Raw genomic sequence first — 27,964 nt, 5'->3', positions numbered from 1 at the left:
CCGTGCTGCTGAGCTGCACTGTGGCAGCACTTCTTGACTTTACATACGAGAATCAATAGCAGAGGAAGAATGGCAATCCACATTCACTACTGAAATAAGCAATAAGGATTGTGTATTTCATCACAGTTTCCTGCCCATGGTTACATATCAAAAGAACTCTGCTGCGGTATTTATATATGAGGAAAACAAGTACTAAAAGGGATCTTTGATTTTGTTCCATCCATGTCATTTTTACTAGTAATCAAGTTTCACCCAGTTTGAAAAGCATGTATTTCATGTCTGCTTTTGACCAAAACGTTCTTCAACTTCTCAGTATTAATCTTTATGCATAATCTGTTTCTGTTCCTCCATCTTTGGTTACAGCTTTTCAGTTTCAGAGTAACAAATAACTGTATACAACAGACAGACCTGACAAAGGTCTCTTAACATGACAGCATTGCCTGGCTGCTTCCAGTCTATTCCTTCCCTTACTCTCAAAATACCTACATGTTCAACCTTTTGCACACAGGAATGAAATAAATGAGACAGATACGCTACTATTTACACTACTGGTGCCAGGCTGAGCATTGCTCTATTGTCTGTCCTTTCACAGTAGAAACAAAAATTTAAACTATTTGCATGTGTACTTTACCACCACTAAATTAATTCTTACCTTCCTCCCTAATTACCTTACGGAACTTAATAGTGACATTCCCTAACCAGACTATAGTCATCAGCAGAAAAAAAGCATGGTGCTGTTTTACAGTTGTCTAATTCTTTGAAGAGTAAATCCAGTTCCTATTCAAATCAATGATTCACTGACTTCAGTGGAAGAAAAATCAGGCCCTTAATTAGCAAGGAAGTGTCAGTCATACTATGCAAGACCCAAACCATCAAAAGCATGTAAATGATCAAAAAAACAGTTTCTATGTTTAGCCTGCCCCACTTTGTACATAATGAGCAACTAGTTGGTGTATGATTTAATCTTAAAATACTTTATTAAGCACAGATAATAATGCAGAAATCCATGTAATAAAAAACTTTAGAGAAAAAGCTAAGTTAAAATGAGTTACTATAAATATTGCACTTAGAATTCTTATTTTACATACACAACTCCTTAAAAAATTGGACAATTATAAATTAACAGTTTCCAAGTAATTGGAATTTTGGTATGTTTGAGATCAGATGGCTGTGCTGCAAGTCTTCGTCTTTAAGACTTAGGAGGGTCTGTTCTCATCTTGGTAGGTACATGGGATGGATGCCACTTCGTGCCAGGGCATGCTTAGGCGTGTGGGAGGGAAGAACGGTGAGCGTGGTCTTAGTGTTGACAGTCAGTTGTATTTTTCATGACTTATACTAAGTGAAAATTATTTTTCAAGAGAGATGATAGAATGCAGCTGCAGAGTTTAGTTTTAACATGTTTTGTTTTTCAAGGCATTTAGGACCTTTGAGTTCTTAGTCTTAAAACTCATGACAAAGCTGTTGGGAAAGACTTTGCCTCTACCGTCTTCTTCTGCCTGGCCCATAATGATGTAGTTTAAACCTACAAAGGAGAGATGCGATTACAAGACAGAAATCCGGGTCGTAATTTGGTAAGTATAGTTCTTTATTTGTGGTCTCTATTTGTTTGCGCTCTGTTACCAATGCCTTCTAATGTTTTTTTCCTTCCTATATAAAGCCTATACTTCCTTACCCACCTTTGCGTGCTTGTTACACAGTAAAGTACAGTTACATAAAAATTGAATAGATACATAGCTAAGCATCTACTACATAATTAAATACATAGGAGATATTCATTAAATGTAGACTGTCATTTAAATGAGTCCGAAAGACATTAGAAACATAATATTAGAAACACAAACGCTGGATAACTTAGCAACTAATACCCAAAGTGGAACGTGTCTCATTCATTTTGGATATTTTCTCATTTGCTCAGCTTGTAGGATAATGCACTTAAGGGATAATGCACTTAAGTCTTTTCATTCCCTGGCTTCGGAGAAATCGGATGGATTTGCATGTTTTTATGGCTTAGAAGGGTTAGGGGTTTGCAAGGGCTTAGGCTGGAAGGAGTGGTGTTACAGGGGTATAAGCAGAAAAGTTTGGATATTAAGTAATGGCTATTCAATAATTCATGGCGATTTAGGAGAAGAAACAGAACTGTGTGGTTTGGAGCCAGCAGGATTATCTGCCGAAAAGGAAAAAAATTGTTCCACCAAGGCTGCTATTATGCCTTCCAGAGAGATGTCTAGTTTCTAGAGAACTAAAGGTAAAAGCAAAAGCTTGTTTCTAACAGGGACTTTACACTTTGGTACTGCCTACTTTGCATTAATATGCTTAAACACCAGTACTATCTTGAATGTTATCAGGGCTTTTTTTGATGCTTATTAAATTATTTTGACTGTTTCCTGCTATGGTTCCATTTATATTCTCCCCTTCTACCTGTTTACTCAGGAGGCAGAGCTGAAAACTCCTTTATTTTTTAGTTAGTTACTTAACAAAACAAAGTCTCAGTATTTCTTGTAACACCATGTAGGTAGCCCTTGTTAGATTTAACTGGAAATTATCTTGCTTGCTGTACTCTGTATAATACTGTTTAAGATAGCTATAGAAGTACTGGCTGTTTGCAGATACAGATTTGGGTTAATCCTACTAGTATTTCTACGGTATGATGTAGATGTATACAGGAGAGAAACAACAGGTAAGCGTTGATTTTTGTCATTTGCTGTGACCTACTGCTCTTCTAGGTTTAGCATGCTGTTGTTTTCCCCTTCTAAATCACTGTGTATGCAAACTAGCTCCAACATACATACATGCAAAACCAAAATCTAACTGAGCTTCATTTGAGAGAACCAAATCAGATTTTACTGTATATCACATGGGTTTAAAAAAAAAGTTTTTCAAACTCTTGCTTTAAGTGAGTCTAGTCCATTATAAGTAAAACTGAAAAATGCAATATAAACCCTGATAACTAGTCACTTTTATCTTAAATTGATTATAATATTAGTTGCTGATTACAGAAAAAATTATTGCAATTTTTCAGATTTTTTGATATTTCAAATAGCAGTTTTCAAAACTGTTGTCTTTTATAAACACACAAAGCAGTTACTTTTGTGTACTTACCTCTTCTGATGAGAGGACACTGCTTACACACAACAATAATCTTGGCACTCATACTCTTGCCGGCTTGTTGAATTGCTAAATTTCCCTCCTTATATACATTAATGATTGATATTGTTGCATGCAGACTGCCAGCACGCGTTATTGCTGTGATTACAGTTCCAGTTATTACTACAAGAAAAGACATTTCATAAATTTCATACGTTTTTATTATTTTCTAGACATAAATTTTGAGGCATCGTGAAAACTGAGTAAGTATATTAGTCCATAATAAGGAAACAAACAATACTGGACATAGTTACTAAAAATGTGGGTATCACCTGTAATAGATAACTCACTACTAATAAATTTTGGTGGCACCAAATATAAAACTTTCCTAGAATGTATCAGTCTCTTGCAAGCCCAGTTCTAGTTCTTGATAACTGCAATTAAACAGTACAATTTGATACTACTTTTAATGACTAATGAAAATAAAGATACCATTTTTTTTCCGTAGGATGACTAGGTTAACTTGTAGGCCATTTTTATTTATCAAAAGGGAATGGTAAATGTTATTAGCAATTTTTTTCTTCTCAGATCACCTTTTGTAAATAAGCTATTCTACCCTAGGATCAATTAGATCTTCAGTTATCAAGTATTGCCAGCCAGATTTATTTTACAAATCTGCATAATCCACATTTTGGGTTCAGCAAATGTAATTGTAAATGTGTACATGTGCACATGTAATTTTTGTAAATGTGCGCATTATCTTTCTTTAATCAAGAGCTTTAAATTAAATGGGAATGTTCCAAGTTCAAGCAAAAGAGAACCGTGGATGTTAAAATGCTGGGTATTGCAGTTGTATTTCTAGAAACAATAAAAATGAAATACATGATGAAATAGTTCTTCTTTTCTGAATTCCTTATGTCAGCAAATAAACTTGGAATAAATGATACTCTACAAACAGCACGCTTTCTGTTCTTACTTTAGGATACACTTGCATTCACAGTAGCGTATAAAATATTGTTACTCTTACTCTTGCCATGGAAATGACTGAAAAATTTCAAGTATTTGACAAAAGGTAAGAGTGAATGTGATTTCATATCCTGATGCTAGAGGAAAAAGAACGAGTTTTATATGGAGTCATTTACCATCGACCACAAGAGCTGAGGTGTGGTCAGTAAGAGACCGTTTTGGTGGTTTTTTCCTACCTGCTTCTTTTGGTCTTGGGCCAGCCTGTACTACTTGCAAACTGAAACAGGCTGGTGGTCAAGAGCGGTAAGGGGTCATGCTGCAGTGACTCCATTCTGCTGTAGGGTACAGCCACAGCCCTCGACGGTTTTTCTAGTGAAATGATGCAAAGCTGCCCCTGCTTTCCTGACACAGCAGATTTCCTCTAATCTCATGGGATTAGCTATAAAATTAGTTAGATTAAAACAAGCAAACAAACAAAAAGCGGTCGGGGGTGGGGAGGGAAGTTGTCCCATCAATTTTTTTAGGCATGTTATGTAGGCGATTAAAAAAGCTTCCAGTATTAATATGGGAAAATACTCAGACATAACTGAATAAATCAGCAGTGACAATGCCATCCAAATATACAGCAAACACCATTTTTCCTGAGTGATTTGTGTCTGTGTATGGAAAGCAACGCTTGTAAGCTTCTTGCCTTCTCATTTCGTTTAAAAAATATTTTGGAAGTCTGTAAACTGAACTGTGGAATAGTCAGCAGGTACAGCAGAACGTGTGTACTGGCTGGTTAAACAGATGACATTCCAGTAATTGACTCAATACTTCCCTGTAAGAGGTTGTTTTACATTGTCATTTGCTTTTCAGATTGAGAAAGTATGTTTGTTTCAGACATATGTGCAGTGCGTGTTTTGGAATATCTCCAAGAACGTATTGAGTAAAACACAGATAGTAATGTCAGATACACACATAAGATGGTCTAAAAATATGGCCTGTATATTAATGATAACTCAGAACTACATCTGGTAAAATTCCTATGAGTCTAAAAACACAGTGCCAAGTGAATAATTAAAAATAAACAAACTTTGCTTCCTTACCGAAGTTGCTTGAACAGTAATTGCTTTCGAGAGTCCCACTCCTCTTACACTTCTGCTGGCACAGGGCAACTGTTGGTTTTGCAACTTTTTGAAGAGAAAGAAGTAAATTGAAATTGAAATGAGGTATTTGATACAAAGGCAAAGCAATATGCTTAAAAAAAAGATGACGATATATATTAACTAGATGTGGTTTTGCAAGGGATGAACACCACAAAAATAATATTCCTTTTCTCTGCCGTAACCTCCAATTATCGTCTTTTCAGATGTGTCTCAGTTATGTATCTTATAGAATGGGATATTACAGAAAACTTACATTTGATTGCAGTGTGATCTTGAATATGTAACTTATTTAGCACTGTTGCCTGTTACCATACAGCCCTAGCAGTACACTTGAAGTATCATAACATTATATTACAGTAACACTACAGAGGGAGGGGGTGGCCTCTTATCTGAAATTACTGTCCTGTGCTGCAAGAGATCAGCGTTCAAATTCCTGAGGTTTTTTTTCTAAATTTTTCACATAGCTTCATGACATGTAGTACTGTATAATTTTTACCGATGATGTTTTGAAACCCAACATAGTGTTTGAAGTATGTGTTTAATATAAGGGGTTGACATTTCCTTTCTGAAATGGAATGCTTTGTTTATAAACAAGTGAATACACTTTGGGGTTTTTTTTCCTCCTTGGGTGGATGTTAATAGTCTCTGTACTTTACTCAGCTCACCCTTTCTACGTAGCGTGTTGGAATGCAGTATTTTTGAGGCTTTTATGTCTTTTCAAATTTGTTTGGAATTGGTCAATGACCTCATATTTATTGGAAACATGGAGCTGAGACCAACAGATCAAAAAAAACCCAAACCCCTACATAACCCTAATTTCCAGGAAAAACTAGATTAGTTATGAAGAATATCTTTGTGTTTTGGTTGTTTTTTGTTTTTTTTTTAACTTTCTTTAGAATGGAGCATTTTACAGAAGTTTTATCCAGCCTATACTTTCTGAAAAAGAACTGATTAATTTTCCAATCAGTAATTGACACTTTTAGTTCTATTTTAATTGAATGAATTGATTATTTTTTTAATTTTGCAAGTTTCTGAGGTTCAACTGAATGGCATTAAAATTACTTTGTCTTCATTGTTATGCCCATGACTGTTAGAAGATCTGCATACACATTGAATCAAAAGTTTAAAAATTGGACCCCATATTTTTCACTGATTTGGGGTTGTTTCTTTTGTGTGGGTTTTTTTTCAGACTTCCCATGATTGGTATTCAATGAGACTCTTTAGATTAAGTGCCGCCTACAAAGAAAAGTGTTCTGAAGAGCAAGTTACTATGTCTATGGAGGCCTATCTAGTCATACTCTACATGATGTAGTCTCAGTCCTACAGTCAGATCTACATGGTCGTGGGAGTGAAACTTCCACTGCCATCACTGCCGCTGCCTTGATGCGTCTGCACAGTTCTTTCCTACCAGTGTGTATTTCTAAAAATATTTTTAATTATATGCTGAGTTGCTTTTTATAAAGTGACTTCTTTGTAGAATACAATGTAGAAACAATACACTATGTCAGCTCCTAGAACTTTAAGCTAAATGATAATTTTTCAAATTATTATTTTAAATTACAGTTAGCAGTTGGTGGGGTGTCATGCCATTTAATTAGTTCTCCTGTCTCACCGTGTCAGTTGCTAGGTCAGGTACGTACCTCCTATCTCAATGCTACGTGCAGCACACCAAAAAATTAGAATTTAATGCTCCTTGAATCTTTAATTCAGTGTCCATAGTAGGAAGATAAGAAATGTAGTGGGTAGATGAGTCACAGGTGCATGCCAGTATGGTAGATACCAAAAATTCCTTAACCATATGTACTGGATTAATCTTAATTAATTTTATTAATGTATTAAATAACGTGTATTTATTTCTTCAAGTACTGATATCTTTACGTAAGATGGAGACTGAGGTAATTCCTGAAAATGCCTACTAAAGTTAAATATTTCATTAATGCCTGGAGTTCTGTGCAAGTTTGAACAGGTATGACTTGCAAGATAATAAGCTAAGTCTATTTGAACTGGACACTTCTGAATGCAAATGATTGATCAGAAATTTAACTAAACTGTAGAGGTTTGGTGTGCTTTGATTTGTTTTTAAGATCAGAAATGCCTAAACCGTGAATAATTGATCAGACATTGAAAGGAATTCTTATTTCTGTCTGCATGACAAGTCCTTTTAAACACCTTCCCTCTGTTGTTCTCTCTCTTTGCATTGTTTTTATTTTCTAACACTGATGTTGTCATAAAAATTTATTTGGAATTAATTAGTCAAGTACACACAAACAGCTCACAGAGCAAAACTCAATGGCAAAACCCTGAACACAAATCCAGCGTGAGATGTCAGACAGCCTGGATTAGTTGAGACCAAGTGTTTGAACTAACAACTTTGTTAGGAAGTGCTTTATAGTGAAGAAATATAAGTTATTTGTTATTAGAGTAGCAGTCACATCAGAATGATTCACAGATCAGTATGATTTCATTTTTATAATGTTCATTTTCATCTATTTTAAATACCTTTTATTATCAGTATTTAAGCACCACAGCTTCTTGGTTTCCTGCTGACAGGTCGTTGCTGTCCTGACTTTTGATGTGTTTCAAGTACAAATCAGGTTATGTGTTGCAAAAACATCATAAATAATTTGGTTTCCTGTTATAACTGTATCTTAAATCTTTCTCAGTCAGGTTATAGAAATTGTAAGAATTTATCCTTCAGTATCTCAATAATGAGGTATTTTTGGCAATACCTTCAGAGACATTCTCTGATCTTTCATACATGTCTTAAATTTAAAAGGAAACTTATTTTTAGCTTGACACATTTCTTTAAGTTCTGATCACTGAATTTTTTAAAACAAAAATAATTCTAGGAGAGTGTCATGTTGACAGGATCTGAAGAGGGCTCAGGTGGCTTCTGTACCAATTTTATTTGACCTTAATAACTATATGAAGAAAAATATGGTCAGATTTTTACATATTAACTTGTATAGAAGAAACAGTTCCTTTAAATAAAACTATTTCCTGAAATAATTAGAACTTCACACTCAAAAGAATTTTGCTCATCCATTCTTCTATGGAATTTGCTAGTTAACTGAAAAATTGAGAAGAGATGGGAAAATTCTCTCAGCTAGAGCAAGTTACTGTTACACTGAACTCTTGCCTGGATAGATTTTCTTTTAATAATGTTAAGTAGATTCTCCCTTGAGTGTATTCATTTTAATTAATTCCCGCAACATTTGAAATACTAACAAACCATAAAACTGTAATTTTTAATATACTTTCTATTACATTTTTCTGTAATCCCCTCCTTGCCCTAGAATAATTTATTTTTCTAAGAAATAAAATTAAAAGCAGTAAAACTTACTTGAGGTAGCAGGGACTGTTGTGGTAGTAGGTGGAACTGTAGTTGCGGGTAACTTTTTTGGTCTAAATTTATAATGGCCAATAAAACCATCAGCTGTTAAGCTTAAATCAGACAAAAACTGAATGAGCAACTCATTTCTCTCAGACAGAATAGGCCTGAAATAGAAAAAAAAATTAAAATACTTTCATTGTTTTGAATGTCAAAGACAAAAAACATTAACAGCATTCTTCTTACAAAAAAAGAGAGTGCGCTTCACTTTAATTATTGGCCCGAATGCAGCACCTGCCCCCAGGCTAATACTGAAATGCATATTTCTTTACTGGTGTGTCAGACACTGGTGTTAGGAAACTCATTCTGATGAATTGTCTAAGCCTCTGATTCCTGAAGGTTATGTCAATATGAGTATCTTTAAATTCTTCTGTGTTACTTCATTGCAGGCTTTACTTCCATGGAATGGAAGGGGCTAGATTAACACCGTGGGAAAATATATTAAAGAAATCCTCAGTATGTAGTGGAGGTAAGTAAAGGTTTTCTTAAATTTGTTTTTGTTTTAATGAAAAACATAATACGCATTTGGAATGCCTGAAGAAAATTAATTCAGTGTTGGATTCTGTAATGCTGTGACAAAAACACTAAAAATAAAATGGTTTTGGTTATCAATTTGCGTTCAGTTTTTTCAATGATTGAATACTCATTACCAAGGCCTTGAAGAGCGAATGGAGTCATTTTCTTAGGATCCAAAACGTCACAAACAAGCACTGTTCAGTGTATTGGTTTTCAATTCTTAAACTGCGTAGTGCCTACTGTGACAGTAACTGCCCCTGGACGTGGATGTAGTGCCATGAGACTTCATTCAAGACTAATGTTAGAAAATCCTACGGAATGCAAGTCCAGCCAAAGCAGCACTTCTCTCGTTCTTTTGAGTTTTCCACGGAACTTGTCTCAATATTCATTAATAATTATTAACAAAACTTTTTCAAGCAAAACCACAGTTTTTGGAAAGAGGAAGAAAAATAAATATAGGGGCAAAAGCATCTTGGTGAGGAGAGAGGAAAACAGAAAGTGGTTTAAGTTGCAGTTTTACTAAAATGACTGTTGTTTCTTCCCAGGCAGTCTGACAGAGTTCATGGGCAGGAGTTCTTCAAAACACTTAATCAGGCCTGTGAAGTAAAAACTTGTCATCATCTCCCAGTTTTTTGGCAGGCGTTTCAGAAATCGGTTTACTCTGATGGCCGAGTCTGACATAACCAAAAAGTAAGTGCCTGGTTGTCTGGGATTCTGTAGATACTGAGATGCCGTGCTAGCTGCACAGATGATGCTTTGCAGCAGCGCTGACACAGGCTGTGGCTGTAGGAGGCCACTCGAATATCAGCTGCCCGAGAGCTTTGTTCTGCTTCCTGAACACCAGGGCTACAACAGCAAATCTGAACAATCTGACCCAGTCTGTGTATCCCGTCTTTTTAAAAAAGGCTTTTTGTCTGAGAGGCAGGGGGTTATTTGAGCAACTGCTTCTCCTAATAAACTGTGATTATTATGTATACCATTCATTTATGCATCATAGTAATTTTATTCAGCAATCAAGTATGTGGTTAACACTGTAAGCTTGGTGGTCTGCAGTTGGATCTGAATTCATCTCTGCAACCACCAAATGAGTTCAAGTTCGCTTTACTCATGCTTCTGACGTATACTGTTTCTGTTACGTTATCTGTATCTGCTGGTTAGCGAGTTCCACCTTGCATAGTTAGTGTCAGACACACAACTGGTACTCTTTATAGAAGGCTTGCTTCACAATTCAGTTTATACACCATGATTTCTTGTTCTTCTACAACATTGGTCTTGTCCTTACTGTTTTTCTGAACCCAGCTGATAAATTTTGAGAAGAATTCTGCAGAGCTAGTGGAAAATCCCGAAGAGCCGTATTTTTCTCCTTTCACTGGATATATAAGCTGCCTATATACAGCTCTGCAAGGGAAAGTGACTGTGTTCAAGCTCTACATTGGATCTCTAGTTAGGAAGCAATGCTAACCTAAAATTGGCTTTCAGGACACTTCTAACATTCTCTAACAGGAAATCTCATCTCTAAGCTATGTGGCCAGGGTCTGAGCCCAGTCTTCTGCTGTTATTTGCCTGTTGCACAAAGACCATACTAAAATATCTGTATTTTGAAGCCCACTAGGGTTTGGCAGACCAATTTACAGCTTTGACATGCTGCAGGGATGGATGCTGAGCCACAGTTGAGAGGTGGTTTAGGAAGCTACTGCTGGTTGCCTCTCTGGGACCAACTGGCACCTCTTCCTTTAGCACTGCCCTGTCAGCCAAGACAAGATCCTGACAGTGCAAAACGTACTTGCACAGCTGGGCTAGGTTTTAGCTGGAAAGAGGCAGATAAGTCCCAGGGACTGGAGGCCACCAGCCTCATCTGTAAGGGGTGGTGCCCACTGCTGCCTTCTGGGAACCAAGGGAAGGAATTCATCTTGCAGAGTTCAGTTCTTACCTTAGTTGGAAAAGGTCTGAAGTGTCACAGCTTCCAAATATAGTGAGTCAAACTAGACTCTAATCATTAAGCTTCTGGCTTAAGCTCTGGTCAACTAGGAAGCAAGTCCATTTGTTTCAGCCCTTTGGATCCAACTTGCACACAACAAAACACTCCTGGCTGGAACTGAAGGTATTTGTACAGAACATCACTAGTTGAGTGTTTCTAATACGAGATTCTGTTAGTTTTATAGGATTTTTTTACAGTAGCTTGAAGGTAAATAACTTACTGTTCTGCAGTAAGAGTTGAGTTGTAAGGGATGGATCTGCAAAGTCACAAGGAGGTTCTCATGCTATGCTCATCAATGGAATACCTGTCTACCTGGTGATAAAGTATTAAGTAATGTAACTAACATCTGTCATCGGCTGTTTACTTTTTTTATTCTGTCTAGAGAAAGGAGTGTTTACAATATAATTCCTTTTGGGAGGGTGCTTTTGCTTCAGATGATGGTGATCTTTTAACTAATATTTAACTAGTACATCCTTACACAATTCAGGTCAAAGAAGCATATCACCCATTTGGAGATCCATTCAGTCCATCTGCAGTCCCTCCAAGTGCCACAGCACTGAAAGGCAACAATTCATCATATTTTCTGGGTAAAACTCTAAGCTATAAAGTATGAAGCCACTTTGCTATGAATAGATACGTGGGGCAGAAATGGAAAAATTCAGAATGTCATTTGGCAAAGAGGTGGAAGTGAATGTCTGAGATTTCTAACCTGCCTCCTTGTCTTGAAGACTCGTACTAACTCTGCCTTGCAGAATCTCTATCTCAAAGTCTTTGGGTTGGAGGTAATATGGAAAGATAGTTTACTTTTGCTAGTCAAGTTTTTCCTGCAAAGAAGGAAGTGATTATGTACGTAACTGCAGCTAGAACTTAGCCTCTTGCATCATTTTAGTGGCCTGAATTACCTAGCACTTAAAGAAGAATCTTACTTGTAAGACTCTACATTGTCAGTATCTTTTTATAGAGCAGCTTTTCTAACTTTACTACAAGAAGGGGGCCTGAAAAGAAATTAATGTAACCCTGAAAATAAATGTCTTTACGTAGAAAGCTTCAAATCGGAAAAAAAAAAACAGAAATAAAGAAAAAAAAAGAAAAAGTGTAACTCCAGACTAAAAGCTTAAGGTGGCTTAAGGAAACTGAAGTTAATATATTTCAGGTGGAGCCCTGCCCTTAACTAGATTCTTGCCAATTTTCTAATAAATTTCTGTAGGCCTCACCTTACTCTGCTTAACACTGTCATGCTATTACCTAGCTGCTGCATGGAGAAGAAAAATCTTTAAAAAGACTCTTTTAAAAGAGCCCTACAGAATGTTTGCCTCCCCTCTTGTCTCCTGAGGGTATAGTACATAACCTTAAAAAAACCAACCAAACAAAAAGCACAAAAACCCCCTCACAGTAAATCTCAGTGTAGCAAGCTGTGCTTAGGAAGGCTGAGGCATCTGCCTCCTCCCCCTGCACCACAATTCTTTGCTCTTGGGAATCAAACCAGCTGGTAGCTGCCACTTCTGAAATGTAAGTCTAGTCACACACCTCCATGAATTTTCTTTCTTAATAGCTTGTATTTCTTGAAACAAAATGCATTGTCTTCATCTTCTAAAGCTACTCAGCTTTAAGAAGCTTGATGGAAGAGGAACAATGGGAAAGAAGAGCTAAAAATTACTATCCTTGCCCACTTTTTTATGAATAATTATAATCTACTCTTGCTAGACCTGAGCATATAGTTACAGTGCCATTGGCAGGGTTGGGGGTTGTTTTGGGGAGTCTGGGAGGCTTGGGATGGATTGGTTTTGAGGGGATAAGAGAGTTGTGGGTTGGGGGGGGAGGGGTGTTGAGGGGATTTAGGGGCAGTAATTTGATAGCAAAGCTGGTGAAAGCCTGCTGTGCTCGCCAGCACGCACAGGAAAGCAGTCTGTGCCATGAGAGAACGTGCCTTGGCACAGATGGAAGCGATGGTGAGCTTCGATGCAAGGAGCAGCCAGGGAACCAGCAGAAGGGAAGTGGCTGAGAGGGGGATGAGTCAGATAAAGTGAATAATGAGTCAAGGGGCTAGAGAGTTCAGCTGGATCCTTGTACTTCAGTATCTATAATCAAAACATACACATTAAGTGATGGTAGTGTTCAGCTACCTTTAATATTGGTAGTGTACCAATATCAGTAGCATTAACGTTGGTGTTATTAGACAGTGCTCTAATGAGGCTTGAGGGACAGAACACAGGCTGGAGCCAGGGCTAGTCATAGAGGGAGAGAGAAGACGCTAAGCAACTACTGGAAGTTCAACTGGAGGTACAAAATGTCATATTTAATTTAAAAAAAGAATAAAAATCTTTCAGAAGCCTAGTACAGAACTGTTAGCAAAATGACACACAGTGGTAGTGAAGTTCATAATTCAAGAAAGTTACTTACGCTGGTGGACTGTCTCCGCAGTACTTCCCAATTCTTTTAGCATCATTGATTTCCCCACCATTAAACACTGCAACATAGTCATATCTGCAGTAGTTGTCTCTCTCCACATCAAACTTCTCAAACTTTAACTCTATTAGCTGCAGGGAAAGTGTGAATAACTCATTAAAGTTTTGATATGCAGAATTTATTAGTGCTTCTTATAGCAAGTGATCTCTTCGTGTGAAGAGATTGATTTTTCTTTCCATAAGGGAAAAGCCCATAATCCACTTAATTGTGGAGTAAAGTATTTTAATCCACGTGACTTCAACAAAACGTTCAACATACGACTCTAATACTCTATAAAACATTTTATTCTTAAATATATGCAAATAACTTCTGATAAAGTTATTTTTACAGGTGAATGAAAACAGGATAGTAATTGTTAGGTGTTATGCTGCATTTAAAATAACTGTAACAACCAAATAAACCAACCACAGAAAAGGGGCTTTTAGCATAATTATACCATTCAAGATATACTAAAGAACAAGCAAGCGTAAAAAAAGTTGGTCAGAGCCATTTCACCGACTTCGTTAAGAGCAGGGTTTGAATCACTATGGTTGCCAGTGCCGTTTACTTGATGCAGAAATAAAAAGGTACAAAAGTATTGATAGAAAGAAAATGAGTATATAGTAAGACTAAAACCAAGAGAAAGTAAGTAAGTAAAGAATTGTGTTTCCATACACGATTTCCATATGTCAGGGCTTTACAAGTCATAAGTGAGAACTAGTACGCAGGTAATATTTCCAGTACTATTGCTGTTATCTCCAATATGACTTTTATTTATGGACTTTTCTGCTTAAGAAAGAAAAACAAGACAAGAAAACAGAAATGGAATTTACAACTCTGAAACGAAGTCCTGCAGTATGATTCTGTCAATTGTGTGTAGCAAGGAAGGAAAATGCAACATAACTGCACGATTGAAACAGGGGTAATATCTGCATTTTGGTTGCTTCTTTGTATGAAGCACAACAGTATTTAAATCAGCATCCCATAAATAGCACAAATGAGGCTCAAATGACAGCAATTAATTGTGTTGACTGTAGATATGCAGGATTTCTCTTTAAAGGTCTGTCTCAAACAAAGATGATATTAAATCTTTTACGACTGTACAAAGAAAAAAGTCATTTGTACTTCACATACACTTTATTTAATTTACTGCCACAGTAAAAATGATCTTGTTCTACATTCATAGTAATTATAGCCTGTTATCACCTGTGTCTTAGTTTTGCCTGGATATGCTTTTGCACTATTCAGATGTGTAAACCATCATTTTGTTTCCCATAAAGTATGAATAACCTAGGGGGACTTGGTTTCAGAGGTGAGTAACAGGCTTGTTTCAAAAGCCTTGTTGTCATGAAGAAAAAAATGTGCTTTAAGTGGAAGTACCTATCCGAGTAATACACTTGTGATCAAAAAAGATGACATAGAAAGAGGAAATGCAACTGGGAGCAGAAATGCTAAGTTTTTCCATGTGCAGGCAAAACAGCAGGCCATAATATCTACTTTACTATTGTTCGTAAGTGCACTTTGTATTAATAAAGAAGTATTTAATGACAGAAGCTCTTTGCCATCCTGAGAAGCTCCTCCATCTTCTGCAATAAATGAAGTAATTATTGGTTTGTATTAGAAGGAAAAGAGTGCCTTGTTTTGTCGCTCACATGCTTGTGAAAGGGAAGTAGAGACAACAGCACCTAAACTTTGGCAGATGGAAATGTGAGCAGCTTTTCATGTGCACTTGAGGAGAGGTGCTTATTCACTACTTCCTCAAAAATGGCTTTTGTCACTGTCAAAATTCTGCCTCGTTTGCAAGCAAGCAACCACTACTGCAGTACACAAAAAATATGTATTCGGAAAATTGTAGATTTATGGAACAGGATCTTCAAAAGGCACGGGCTATAATGCCATTATTTTTATGCTTATATAGCCTTCCTTAAATCTTCTCTATAAGCTTAGGAAAAGTTTTTAGGCTTATCTAGAGATGTTTGGAAAGAACCAAAGTAATCTGCAGTTAACAGATAGGCAGTGATTTTTAAAACCTTATCTATAGGATTGTTAAATGACCTGTATCTAGCAAGCAAGGAATGTGGATTAAAGAGGAGTACAGGAAAGACTAAGCTGACATACTGTTTCAGTTCAAGGGAGAAGATATCTTGGTAAATGGAAAGTATGAAAGATCTGAAGAATATATTTATCTGGGGCAGCTTTTTTATTTGGAGGATTACGGTCATGAGCAGAAGATTAAGAAGAAAGTCGTCTTTACATGTAGAGGAATTTAAAAAGCTGGATGTGGGTAAGAAAAGCAACCTACCAAACATGCTCCGCGAGTTTAGTTTGACATTCAATCATTGTATACGTCCTGCCAAGGTACAGAGCAGATGGCTCAGCAACAACCAGAAAATGTGAAGCTAGGATTGAGATTAGCCCTGCAGCGCTGGGAACACATTTGTGTTTGCTGTGTGTGGTGACAAGTGAGCCCTTTTGGTCCGCCGTCACATCTCTTCAAGTCTTAATGAAGTGGTGACATATGCTCTGATGGCATCTGGCTAATTAAACATGTTATGAGATGGAGCCCGCAAAATATTAAATTAAACAAACTTTATGAAAAGTAAAAATCCCTGTGCAGGACACATCTGAATATATTCCCTGTACGGTAAGCAGAATAAAATAATTTCTGCTTTTAATAGATTCAATCAGCTCTGCCAGGGTACCTCAATAACAAACTGCAGCAACACCAAAAATGCTCTAAGTGTTGTTAGACTTAAACCTAGCATTAGCCATTAACTTAATTTGCATGATGTTTTGTTAATTAACAAAATCATGTTAAAAAAAATATCTTTTAAAAGCCTCACCAGTCACAGATGGTTTAAAATGTTTAATTTAGGGGAATGTATCAACGCAGAGAAGAGAGGACACGCCATGCTGAGAAAGCACAGGAGTTAAGGAGTGAGCCAGGTAATACATGAGAGGACGGTGGGTATCGCTGGAGCGCAGGGGTGCCTGCACTCCTTGCTTTATGTTGCTTTACCCAGCTTTCCACATCAGCCAGACAGCATTTTTATCGTTTCAGAGCGGGGCGGGCAGCGTGCCGTGCCAGCAGGCCGTTGCTGAGGTGTTAAGTCCTTGTGGCAATGGAAGCCGGCAGAGCGATGGCAGCGCCTTACCTGGTTCTTCGGGGCGACGATGTGCCAGGAGCAGGTGACTCCTGCTGGGTAGTCTCGCTCCGGCCAGTTGGGCGTTTGGAAGGACCCCGACGGCTTCTCCAGTCGTCCCCCGCAGTACTGATCCCCTGCAAGTACAGCGCACCGTGCTGACCAGAGAGCACGAGGGAGGCAGGTAACCCGCCTCACGCCCTTGTTTTATTGCAGGGGCCTCGGCGAGGGAGACGCAGCCGGTCCCAGGTGGTTCTGGCCGCCTCTGCCATGGCCCGGGACACGGCTGAGCCCTTTAGCTCAGCTGGTGGCACCTCCGGGAAAACGTATTCCCCGAGAAAATGCCAGACGTAGAGGAAGAGAGGGGTAAAAAAGAGTGAGAAGCATTCCTGCAAAGGCCAAAGTTGGAGGAGGAGGAGCCGCAGGTGCTGGAGCAGGATCCCTGCAGCCCGTGGGGAAGCTGTGCCGCGGCTGACGGCCGTTCCTGAGGAACTGCGGCCTGTGGAAAGCCCATGATGGAGAGGGTTTTTTCCTCCGTATTTCCTCCTCCTAGTCCCAAATTACAAATCCATATCAGGTATGTAATCCTTATTTATAATATGATTATGAACCTTCTTCATTAAATTAACTCTGTCACATCGCAGATGTTTAATTTATCTTTCCAGAAGTTATTAGTACAGGGATACAACTGAAGGGCTAATGAACTACTCATCACCTGCACTGCCTCTGCCCAACAACCTGTCTAGTCTGGTATCATGCTAATAGAAAAAGCCTTGAAAAAGAGTCCCTCAGCAGGGCGATACCACCTCCCTGTAACCTCCCAGCCTCTCGCACCTCATGGCCTTCCCAAGCACAAGACAATGCCTTTATGTTTAATAATACCTAACAATTTTTTCTTTCATTATGTTTTTCTAATTGTTTTAAAACCAACGTAGAAATTGACAATCCACAATGTCCCCTGGCACAGCACTCCACCACTTAACAGCTTGCTGAGAAAAATCACCCCCTCCTTTCCTTTGCAGCCACTTGCTCATCTGGGATTTGTATGAGAAGAGACAGTGACCGCGGTCCCCGTTCACTTCCTCTGTACCGCTCATGACCTCAGAGCCCTTCTCCTACACTCCCCTTGACCTTCCCTTTTCCAGCACGAAGAGGTCTCTGCTGTGCAGCTGGTCTTTGTGTAGATGTTCCTCAACTCTATCATACTTGCTGTCTTTGCTTCTGATAGTTTTATTATATCCTGTCCTGAGATGGGAACATCAGAATGGCATACAGTATTCATTCAGCATTATAGACTTGTAGTGGCATAATTTTTTTTGTTGTTGTTTGGTCTTTATTCCCTTTTCAAAAAATTGTTAAGTTTGTTTCTTTTTTGATACCTATTGAGCACTGGATTGATCCTCAACTACTGTTTTCATAAATTATCTGTTTTAAATGTAAGATCTCATTCCTAAACGGTAAAAGTCAATTCAGAGCCTACTGTACTGTGCATAAAGTTAGGCTGTTTTCTCCTTACTTGCAACATTTATCAATATGGAATTTCATCTGCCATTTTATTGACTATCCATTATCATATTGCTACAAGGTGCAGTTCTTCCACAACTCTTAACAATAGTTAGCCCTCCTCTTTAGTACTTTAACTATGATGGCTAAACAGTTACACTTTGCTATTTGCTAAGCAAGATAATTAATGAATACATTGAACAGCACAATCCCTAATATCTCTGGCATCACATCTTTTTAAGCATTAATGTGATTCTCCATAGGGTTGTACAGTTATATTTGTCTTCAGGACATACATAATTGTTAATTACCTCTTTCGTGTGGTTCTGCTGCAGAAAACTTCGCAATGAATCCACTTCCAGCAGTATTAGCATCTGAAGTCATCTGCACCAACATTTTATTGCTGTTGGATACAAGGGCACCTGGTTTCACCGTACCACAGAACCTGCCGATGCGTTGTCCATTGGCATGGCCATTGTATATATCCACAAAATCATATCGGCACAAGTTGTCACTTTCCAGGTCTAAATACCTAAAAGAAAGAACCACCACTTTTCCTTCTGGGACCTGCAAAGAGAGGAGGGAAAGCGGGAGAGATATATCTTGAAGCGTGACTGACACCACATATCTATCTGACCCCACTATTTGCATGAGTATTTGCATATCCTCCACTTCTCACCAGGTAAGCTCTATACATCAACTATACTCCAGGCAGAGTGGTTTTTAAAATCATATTGGACCAATGATAAAAACAAAGCTCTGGTCATCTCTGTGGTCGTTATCTTCTTCCTGATCCACAGTATCACCCAGCCAGGCTCATAGAGTTGATTACATACCATCACCACCGAGTTCAGCCTGGCATTTCTCTTATTTTCTGCTGAAAGTACGCAATCAGCCATGCAGCTCCCTGCCACTAAGTAAGGTGAGGAGGATGAGATTAATAAAAAATAAATAAATAAATGGAGCAAGCAATTTACAGTTTTGAGCAACTGAAATGGCCTCTCTTATCTTGTTGCTTTGTGTCATAAAGTTTGTTTGAAGGATTTTTTTAATTTTTATTTACTGACACACAACTTACATTTATAAACCATTAGTCTTCTCAATACAGAAAAGAGTTTTGGTTTCTGAAACATCTGAGGAAACATAAGACAGGGAAAATCTTCTTACATGTCTGCATCTGTGGACATTGTGAAAGAGGCAAGAGTACTTAGAAGGATGTAAATGAAGAAAGCATAATAGTTTACAAAGATAGAGTTGCAAGCTTTTAAGAGAATAAGCAGCGTACTGAGAAGTGAAAAAGCATTCTAACAAAGCACTCAACGCTATTTAACAGGACAGGAACAAGGAAAACAGTATTTTAAAGTTTAGAGGAACCCTAGATGGGCAGAGTATAATTATCTGTGTTCAATTCGTAGCCTGGTAGAGTGGTTACCTATTAAAATAATTGCAGCTGTTCTATTTTACTGAGACACTCCTATTGTTTTCTGCTTTAAATATATAACTCACACTTAATATATCTGCAGTAAGTCCATATTTAAGCCACTTTATTTAAGAGTTTATGAATTTTTTCCTTCCTTAATAGTGACTCATTTTAAAACACCAGTTTGAGATAAACTAAACTGTTTTTATATGAAATTGTCAAACAGTGTTTGAATTCTGTGAGTTTCAACAGTTAAAAATGCCTTGTCAGATATAGATGGAAGTGCTACAGCTGGAAGTGACCATTTAACCCACTAATACAGGCAGCAGATCTAGATGTAGTGAAAAATGTGCTGTAGATATGTTAAGGTTACTCATTCTTGTGGCTGCTTTTATGTCCAGGGCTGATACTGATCCTGCAGCAGGACAGACTTTTGCATGAGCTGTTTTCAACTGCCCGAGACCCACGTACACACTGGCTGACCAGCCCCGCTGCAGTTCCTGTCACTGCTTTCATAGTATTTTCCTTTAATCCTTGTTCAAAGTTCTCTCAAAAATGCATTCAGTTCCCTGTGCTGATGTACATCACTACTACTACTACTACATCAAAACCACAAAACTCATTTAATCTTACCCCGAAATTCCAAAGCACAATGACTATGTTTTAGAAAACTTCAAAACCAGATGTTAGTTTTAAAACTCACACTATGGAAGGGAACAAGCCCTATAGCTGGTATGAGAACAGAACCCACGTGTACATTTAGTCAGCATAAGGCCAGTACAGATGCATAGTCATATTGTAAGGTACCTCATGAAAGCAATATGACTTCTTGACTGCTCTCATAACTAAACCTCTCGTTATTGCATTCACTTGTCTTCTGCTCCGAGTCACTAAGAAGCATTAAGACATGGTCATTTTAACAGAAAAAGAGCTAAAAAGGAATTTGGTATTCCTGTCAGAAGGTCTGAATGTTATTTATGGTGATTCTACAAACTCTATGTGACTGGACAAATGAGTTCAAAAACGCTGGTTGTAAAGTTAGTCAGATAAAGTCAGATTTAGGCAGTTAAATTTAAGCAGCCTTTTTTCTACAAGTATGTATGTAATATAGAATATGCTCTTTTGGGGTGGAACGCTCATTACTCATAAGTTTGTACAACTGGTACAAGATCCAAATGAGGTGATCTTTAAAGGTTATCGTGTTTTAAAACAGACTGAGTTGTCATGCCTACAGTTAAGATTGTCCAACATTTTCTGCTACAGCGTCTTGCAGCTTTGCTACTAGTTACCCATCATAAAGAAGTTTCCCCTTTCTCTTCCACTGTTTCTGGAAGTTGAGCACAGGCTGCTCTATCATATTTGATTAAATAGTTTTGTCAGTGCTTATGCGATTTTTCCCTACTTTCTCAGCTTGAATTCCTTCTTTGAAGACACCTACCCCTCCCTGAGTTTGAAGAAGGAAGTTGAAATGTGAGAAGTGGCTGGTTCTGGGGTAAGAAAAGATCTTTTTGCTGTCCTTGTAGAGATGAATTTAGATCTAGCCAAGTGGTTATCCCTGAGTGATGCTGATGGTGCTCACTGACAGCTTTGTCCCACAAGCACAATAAACCAGCGCTGCTCTGCTCACACCAGCCTCGCAGCACTCAGTCCTACCCCCGGGACTCTTGTGCTGCCCCAAGCGGGGCGTGGGGAACCTGGACCTGGGACTGACCCACGCTCAAGAGGAGGGGCTGCTGGCAAAGCAGCCAAACTCCCAACTGCCAGCCAACCATTCACTCAGTCTTGGGTTCTCTGTTTCATGGTGTAAGTAATTCTGTGCAGTGTTGTATGTTTCCTTCTCCTCTCTCCACTGCTGACTGTTATACTATACCTCATTACATTATCTAATTATATTTCATTATAGTTTTTAATATCTCTAGCTTCTGCCTACTTGATCTTAGTCAAGACTGTTCCCCATAGATGGACTGAGTTTCCAAGTTTTTGTTTCATGACAGTTTGTAAGCAAATGGGTAGGAAAAACTCAGCCCTCTGGTCAGGAATGTTTGCAAGCAGCCTACTCCAGATTTCAGTTGTCAGAATAATCCTGGCTCGCATTTAGCTGAATTTGAGGAGATAAGTCATTTACAGAAATGTGTGAACTGGGACCCTCAATCACAGTCAGTACTTACTGCCATTACTTTATAAAAAAATGTCATTGCTTATTCGAATAATATTTTTCATTATTCACAAAAATATCAAATTTCTTCCAGCATGTTAAGCTAATTAAAAGTTTGTGGTCTGAGCAGATGACATTAAAGAGTGCAGAGGATGGTGGCTCCACATTCTGGCAGCAGCTGCTCCAGTTTGCAGCTACTCCCAAGGAATCCCACCCTAAACCCAGGCATCTTCGCAAAACAATGCTTTTATTTAATTTCTACCATTTCCCTTTTTTAAATGTTGAAAATTAATATGCTAAAACCTGCCAATGTTTATCCTAAGACATTTAAAATATTGTTCCATGAGACACACAGGGGAGAAAGCAAGGGCCAGCATGACTCAGTATTGTTTACTTTGAGCCACATCCGAGCCTGATGCAGTAAGATGATGGGATACCTCAGAGGAAGAACTGGAAGGAACTGCAGCTCTTAAGAAAAAAAAAAAGGGGGGTGGAGGGGAGGAGTCAAAGGAAGAATATGTGATGGTTCCCCTGCAGGGTGTGCCTTATTTTTCTGTTTCATCCATCCAGCTGGTATCTTTTAAAAAAACAGGCACTTTAGCTTCTGCCTCTCCTTGTCACACTGAGGGTGACCAACCCATGCTTGCCATTTACTTCCCTTCTTATTTTAACTCTATGAACTTCTTTAGGATCAGAAATTATGATGCTAAACTCCTGTGAAGTGATGCCTTACTGCTATGGAAGGCTAAAGGAAAACAGCACTCCCCGAATTTCTAGGGGGAATTTTTCTAGAGCATAATTCCCTAAAATCATCCATGTAGACTATTAAAAAGAGCATGACTATTTTATATGTACAAGCCACTACAAAATAAGGTCCCTAGATTCTTTTTGGTTACCATTCATTGCAGGTATTTCATATAACGTTAATCAAAGTTCACTTACATTTAAAGTAGTTAAGCTGTTTTTCTGTGGTTGTTCTGACTGGACACAAGCCCTCTTCATCATTGTGCCTCTCTCAGTTTCTGGGGAGGATTCCCAAACTGTCCCACTTTTCAAAATTACTTGGTTTAGATTATTTGCTTTGAAAATAATCTTTTTTTTGGTGGGGAAAAGCTTAAGTGCCAACTTTCTAAGAATATATTTTGCATAATTTTTAAATCTATATTGAATATGGGTTTAATATATTTTGGTATATGTTTAATACCAAAATGCTGATTGTATGTTTTGCCATAGCAGTCCTAGGTAGACTTGAAAAATACATGAGCTACCTTCAAACCAAACATACTATTTCTTTCTACTGAGAATGAATGTGAAAGTTACTTGGAGTTACATCCTGGGAAGAACCACAGTTCCTGCCCAGTCGCTTGTTCCCCAGCTCCATCCTCTCCAGCCACAAAGGAACAATTTTTTAAAAAATTTGTATTACCTTGCTCTCCCTGACAAAGGCACTAGATTCTGTTCAGCTATTTCTTTTCTGGTAATACAACCATGTGTAAAAATCTGTTCTTCACTGGAAGGGCTGATTCACAATGATGTGGGAAAATGAATGCTTAAAACGTAGAGAAAATGATTTAAAATATCCCGCTCCCCCAGGGCAGATTCCCAACTCCCCTGATAAGTCAATTTTTCAAACCTTGCTTATTGTCAGCAAACCTGCTGGAACATGGCTCCTGAACCTATAAAAATATAACCTTACATAACTCTGACAGTCTTCAGTATTATTGTTGCACATAAAGTTGTTAGAGTTTTATGGGAACTACACAGTCTGCCAGAAAAACACCGGACAGCAGTCCAGATTCTTGGACTATGTGACACATTTATGGGAGGCAATGGCCAAGAAGGATTAGAGAGTATTAAAAGTAAATGTATATGACATATTTTAGATAAAGCTATATACATTACTATACAAAAGGAAATAGCTGTAAAAACGACTTCTTAGCAAAGCCAGCTAAAAGCTGCTGGGTAGTCTGCCAAGGTTGTAATATAACCACAAGCATGTGCTGAACACTTCTTAGAGCTCTTAGAATAGAGAAGCTGTTTTCTTTAGCCAGCTGAAAAAGTCCCAGTCTCTTGAAATAACAGAACTATAATTGAGCTAGAGAGACTCTTCTAGCTTTAGGAAACCAGTTGGAAAGATTTCAGCTGATACCTGAATGCTACATTGCTTTACCTGTATTACCCATAACATTTTCTAAACCTATTTTCTTCTAAATAATGAATTAGCTGTCACTCTGCCTCTCTGTGGATTTCTTCTATAGACGATGAGATCCTGTAGTTGAGAAAACAACAGCTTCATGCCTCTTGTGACCCAGAGGCAAAGGGAATCAATGTCTCTTTCAGTCTTGCAGACTTGTCAGATCCTGCATTAGGCATAGTGTTTTCAGGAAGGTGTTCACAGCCCTTGGCTAAAACGGACAGGCAAATAGTCTTAGTCACCTTCTAAGATCAGATGCTAAATGAGGAAGCCTAACAGTAACTACAGCATATTTCTTCATAGCAGTGTAACTGCCTTTCTTGGGTGCTATCACAAGCTATTCTGAGCCGCAGCAGTATCTGGTGAAAGGATTTTCTTGTTTAAATTTATGCTAACCAGACCTTTAGTGTACCACTTTCCCTCAGTTTGGTAAACTAATCTCTTTTTAAAGAGGATGCAGGCTTAGTCTTGCAAGTTCTGTAGTCACTGCCTTCCCCACATCCTTCCTGCACATCCAAAAGATGTTCTACCCAGTTGATGGGGACAAAAATCAGCTTGACTTAGTGAAAAATATTGTCCAATGGGGGTTAAATGTGGCGGGGGCACCAGAAAGCCTGGACTACTACAGTTGTGCAGCCCTTCTCCGGCTTTGGGCGAGCTAAAGAGAATGGGTATGCAGCAGTTGAAAAGCAGGAGTAGATGGCAGCTCTGCAGAAAAGTGGGAATCATGATGATCACGAAATTCCAGGAGCCATCAAGTTCCTCCCATGGTCAATAAAGCCCGAGTGCAGACAGAGCTCTGCTTTGTGGTAACACTTCTCACAGTGTCCAGGCTAACCGGGATGCTCGCGTCTTGTTGGCAACAGCCACATTAAGTCTGCAATGAAACCCTTCTGTATGGACTTTTTAAACACAATCAATTGTTCTCTTCTCCCTCTACACCCAGGATATGATGAAGGGATGCTTCCGTAAATGCTTCTTCAGTGGTGCCTCTATCTGTAATCTGAATTTTTTAACTGTAAAAACTTTATACTGTTATAATCAAAATTATTATTTCCCTCTAGATTCAGTGTTGACCTTCTGAAGATGTACTACTGAGTTATATTGGTAACATAACTTTGAATTTTTTTCCCTTTTATTTAAGGCCTGTGTATATGATTCCAAATGCAATTTGCATCTGCTCTTCAGATGGTAAGGTGGGCCACGCTAATTGCTGTAATCTCAGCCCCTCGACAGCAGGAAGCAAGTTTATGAGCATACGCTGCATTTCACATCATACTCTCCTGGATAAAGTCAGTCACAGATTAAGGGTAACCTCTAGCTTGGCCCTAACAATAACGCAACAGAAAGGTGCATAAAGCAACTGTTTCAGCTTCACTGGGATCCTTCAGATAAAATGATTAAAATTACATCACTCGTTTGGTACGAGAGTCATTTTAACGGAACACTGTAAACAGATCAATGTCTCCTGCTTTGCGTCAGCATCTCTATAGTAGCAGGAGACAATTATCCTGTGACATCCTATTCTACTGCCAACACCTAACCTGAAACGCAGTCTCTGAACTGAAGTTGTCTCTAGTGATCCTGTCAACACACAGACTAATTTATTTTCTTATGCTTTCTTATACTTTTTTTTTTTTTTTGCTGTAAATCCCATAGTCCAGACCTGAATGTCACAGGAGTTCTTAGTGAACTGTGCCTAAAAAATGGAGAGGAAATTTGGTGGGAAATTTTGGAGGGCTTCATTTGTGCAGATGCGAGGAAAAGTAATCATTTATTCAAATGCCTTTCCCTGTGTCCCTTGATAAGGACCCATCCAGCACTGAAGTTTTTAGTCCTAGTTGTTTAATGGCATTTGCTGTCCATGAATAGGATGTCTCTGCCCTACAGTCTCATTTCAGCATCAAAATATCAATCGTACCGCATGCTTTTGCGCGGTCATTTATAAATGTAACAACGCTTTCCTATTGCTTTCTCAGCCTGCTGTATGACGTACTCCAGATGTCCCGGCTGGCACAACACTGTTATTAGCACACCACAAGCAAACCTGTCTGAATTTTTTGGTTTTGCTTGAAACTTTTTCTATGCCTTCTTGCCAACATCTTCTCTTTCTGTGTCTTCTTGCCAACAAATTTTGCTTTTCATTATCTACACCTTAAAGCTTTACTTTAAATCCATTCGATCTAACTAGCTGTTGCTTTCTGCAGTGACTGAAAGAGTAAATGCTTTCAAGTGGGTTAATTTAAAACAATTAGAGGAGTACCTATTGAAGTCAATGAAAACTTGCTTCTGACATTAGGCAAGGTCAGCTCTATTTCAGCCACTATTATCGTATTACAGAAACCCTAAAAAGTTGCAGATAGTTGAGCTGCTCTGAGTTACTGAGTTCATTGTTGCACATATATTATCCCATAGAAAACACTGGCATTAACAACAAGTAGCTCTTCATTGTCTGCAGCACTGATTTTGTGATATTAAAAATTCTTACTGTGATTTTCCAAGTACATTTGCTGTTTGGAGGGTAGACTCCAGGAAATCCTTCACTCCCAATAAACCCTGACTCTCCAGATACAACTCCTCCACATGCAAATGTAGGCCTGAGAATAATAGGAAAAATAGTGCTTAATTTAAAAATATATTTCATTTATTCTTTATATAATAGCAAAGAGGCACAGACTGTCTTATACTTAAAAACACAAATACTTAAAAACATTGCTAACTTTAAACATTTGTTTCATTACTTTCATAATTTCATTATTGACATAGAATATACAATTTAACACGCAAACTTAGGTGCAGAGAAAGTTAACTACTTGGATCTTAAATCTGGGTTTACAGACTTATCGGTCCTTCCTTTTTTAATTCATAAAGTGTGGTGGTGTGATGCCTTATTGCAAATTGGTATTAAAATGAAAAAAAATATTAAGAAGTCATTAGTAATTATTTTTTATAGCATATATAATAGTAGTTAAAATAGCACAGTAATAAAAATAACTTTGAATTCCTTTCTATGCTTTGAATTTAGGTATTTTAACCAGGTAAGTCACTGTTGGAAGTTTTCTATACCACAGGAACATAATCCACTATGCACACAAGTCCTGCTACTCTGGTCTGGTGACGAAACGTCCATTCTGATTTTACTGGTGTGACGATGCAGAGGGATTAAAAATGTCAGGTGTCCACTCCCTGCTCCGGCTGCCCTGGGCTGGGCTGAGGGAAGCCCTGGAAAACCCCAGCGCAGAAACACAGCCTTACTCCGGAGGGTGAGGGAACGCCCTGCTGAGCTTTAGATATTGGAATTATATATCTTATCGCTTATTATATTATCATTTATAGAATCATAGGATGGTTTGGGTTGGAAGGGCCCTTAAAGATCACCTTGTTCCAACCCCCCTGCCATGGGCAGGGAATCCCCCTACCATGAGCAGGGAGGAATTTTACTATTATACTATATTATTAACTATTATATTATTATAATATTATATTTATTATAATGTTATGTTATATTCTTTTACATGTTATGTTACGCGGACGGGGCTGCCGCTCTGGCAGCGGGCTGTTTCCGTGAAAAAAGCCCCCCACCCCGCGCCCCCCCGTGCCCTCTCTCGATGCAGCGAGGGGCTACGAAACACCCGCGGGCGCTGCCCGCGCACCCCACGGACGCGCGGTGGGTACCGCTCCCGCGGAGGGGGGGGGAGGGGGAGAGAGCGGCGCGGGGCGGCGCTGCGCGGGCGCGGAGGGAGGGAGGGAGGCGCGGTACCTGTGCGGCGGGGCCGCGGGGCGCGCCGCCGCCGCCAGCAGCAGCAGCAGCAGCGGGAGCGGCAACGGCGGCCGCGGGGCGGCGGGCGGCATCTCCGGGCGGCGGCGGCTGGGGCAGGGCTGGGGCCGCGGAGCCGCTCCTCCGGCTGCCGCCTGCTTCTCCCGTGTGCGCCGGGGCCGGGGGAGGAGGCAAAGGCTTCCGCGGCCCTCCGCCCCCGGGGCAGGGCAGTGGCGGGCAGCGGCAGTGCCGCCCTCCCGCCCT

General features: G+C 38.9%; 1 protein-coding gene across 1 annotated transcript; it reads right to left on the bottom strand.

Annotated features, from left to right (window-relative positions):
• Positions 1 to 954: 954 nt before the first annotated feature.
• PCOLCE2 (procollagen C-endopeptidase enhancer 2) lies at positions 955 to 27,964 on the bottom strand. The gene is made up of 9 exons (XM_074153387.1): positions 27,704 to 27,964; positions 26,432 to 26,540; positions 18,486 to 18,741; positions 16,684 to 16,808; positions 13,484 to 13,620; positions 8,542 to 8,696; positions 5,139 to 5,222; positions 3,100 to 3,267; positions 955 to 1,522 (listed from the first exon to the last, which is right to left on the bottom strand). The coding sequence occupies exons 1-9, from the start codon at positions 27,793 to 27,795 to the stop codon at positions 1,392 to 1,394; spliced, it is 1,257 nt and encodes a 418-aa protein (XP_074009488.1). The 5' UTR covers positions 27,796 to 27,964; the 3' UTR covers positions 955 to 1,391.

This window comes from Numenius arquata, chromosome 9 (assembly GCF_964106895.1).
Source record: "Numenius arquata chromosome 9, bNumArq3.hap1.1, whole genome shotgun sequence".
Classification (NCBI taxonomy): domain Eukaryota; kingdom Metazoa; phylum Chordata; class Aves; order Charadriiformes; family Scolopacidae; genus Numenius; species Numenius arquata.
This window is presented reverse-complemented; position numbering and strand designations above follow the sequence as displayed.

Excerpts from the sequence above, each read along its gene's own strand:
- PCOLCE2 (XM_074153387.1), bottom strand. The coding sequence starts at position 27,795 with ATGCCGCCCGCCGCCCCGCGGCCGCCGTTGCCGCTCCCGCTGCTGCTG. Across the intron at positions 26,541-27,703 it reads CCCGCGGCCCCGCCGCACAG|GCCTACATTTGCATGTGGAG; the intron begins GTACCGCGCCTC and ends TATTATTCTCAG. Across the intron at positions 13,621-16,683 it reads TCGTCGCCCCGAAGAACCAG|CTAATAGAGTTAAAGTTTGA; the intron begins GTAAGGCGCTGC and ends CTTTCCCTGCAG.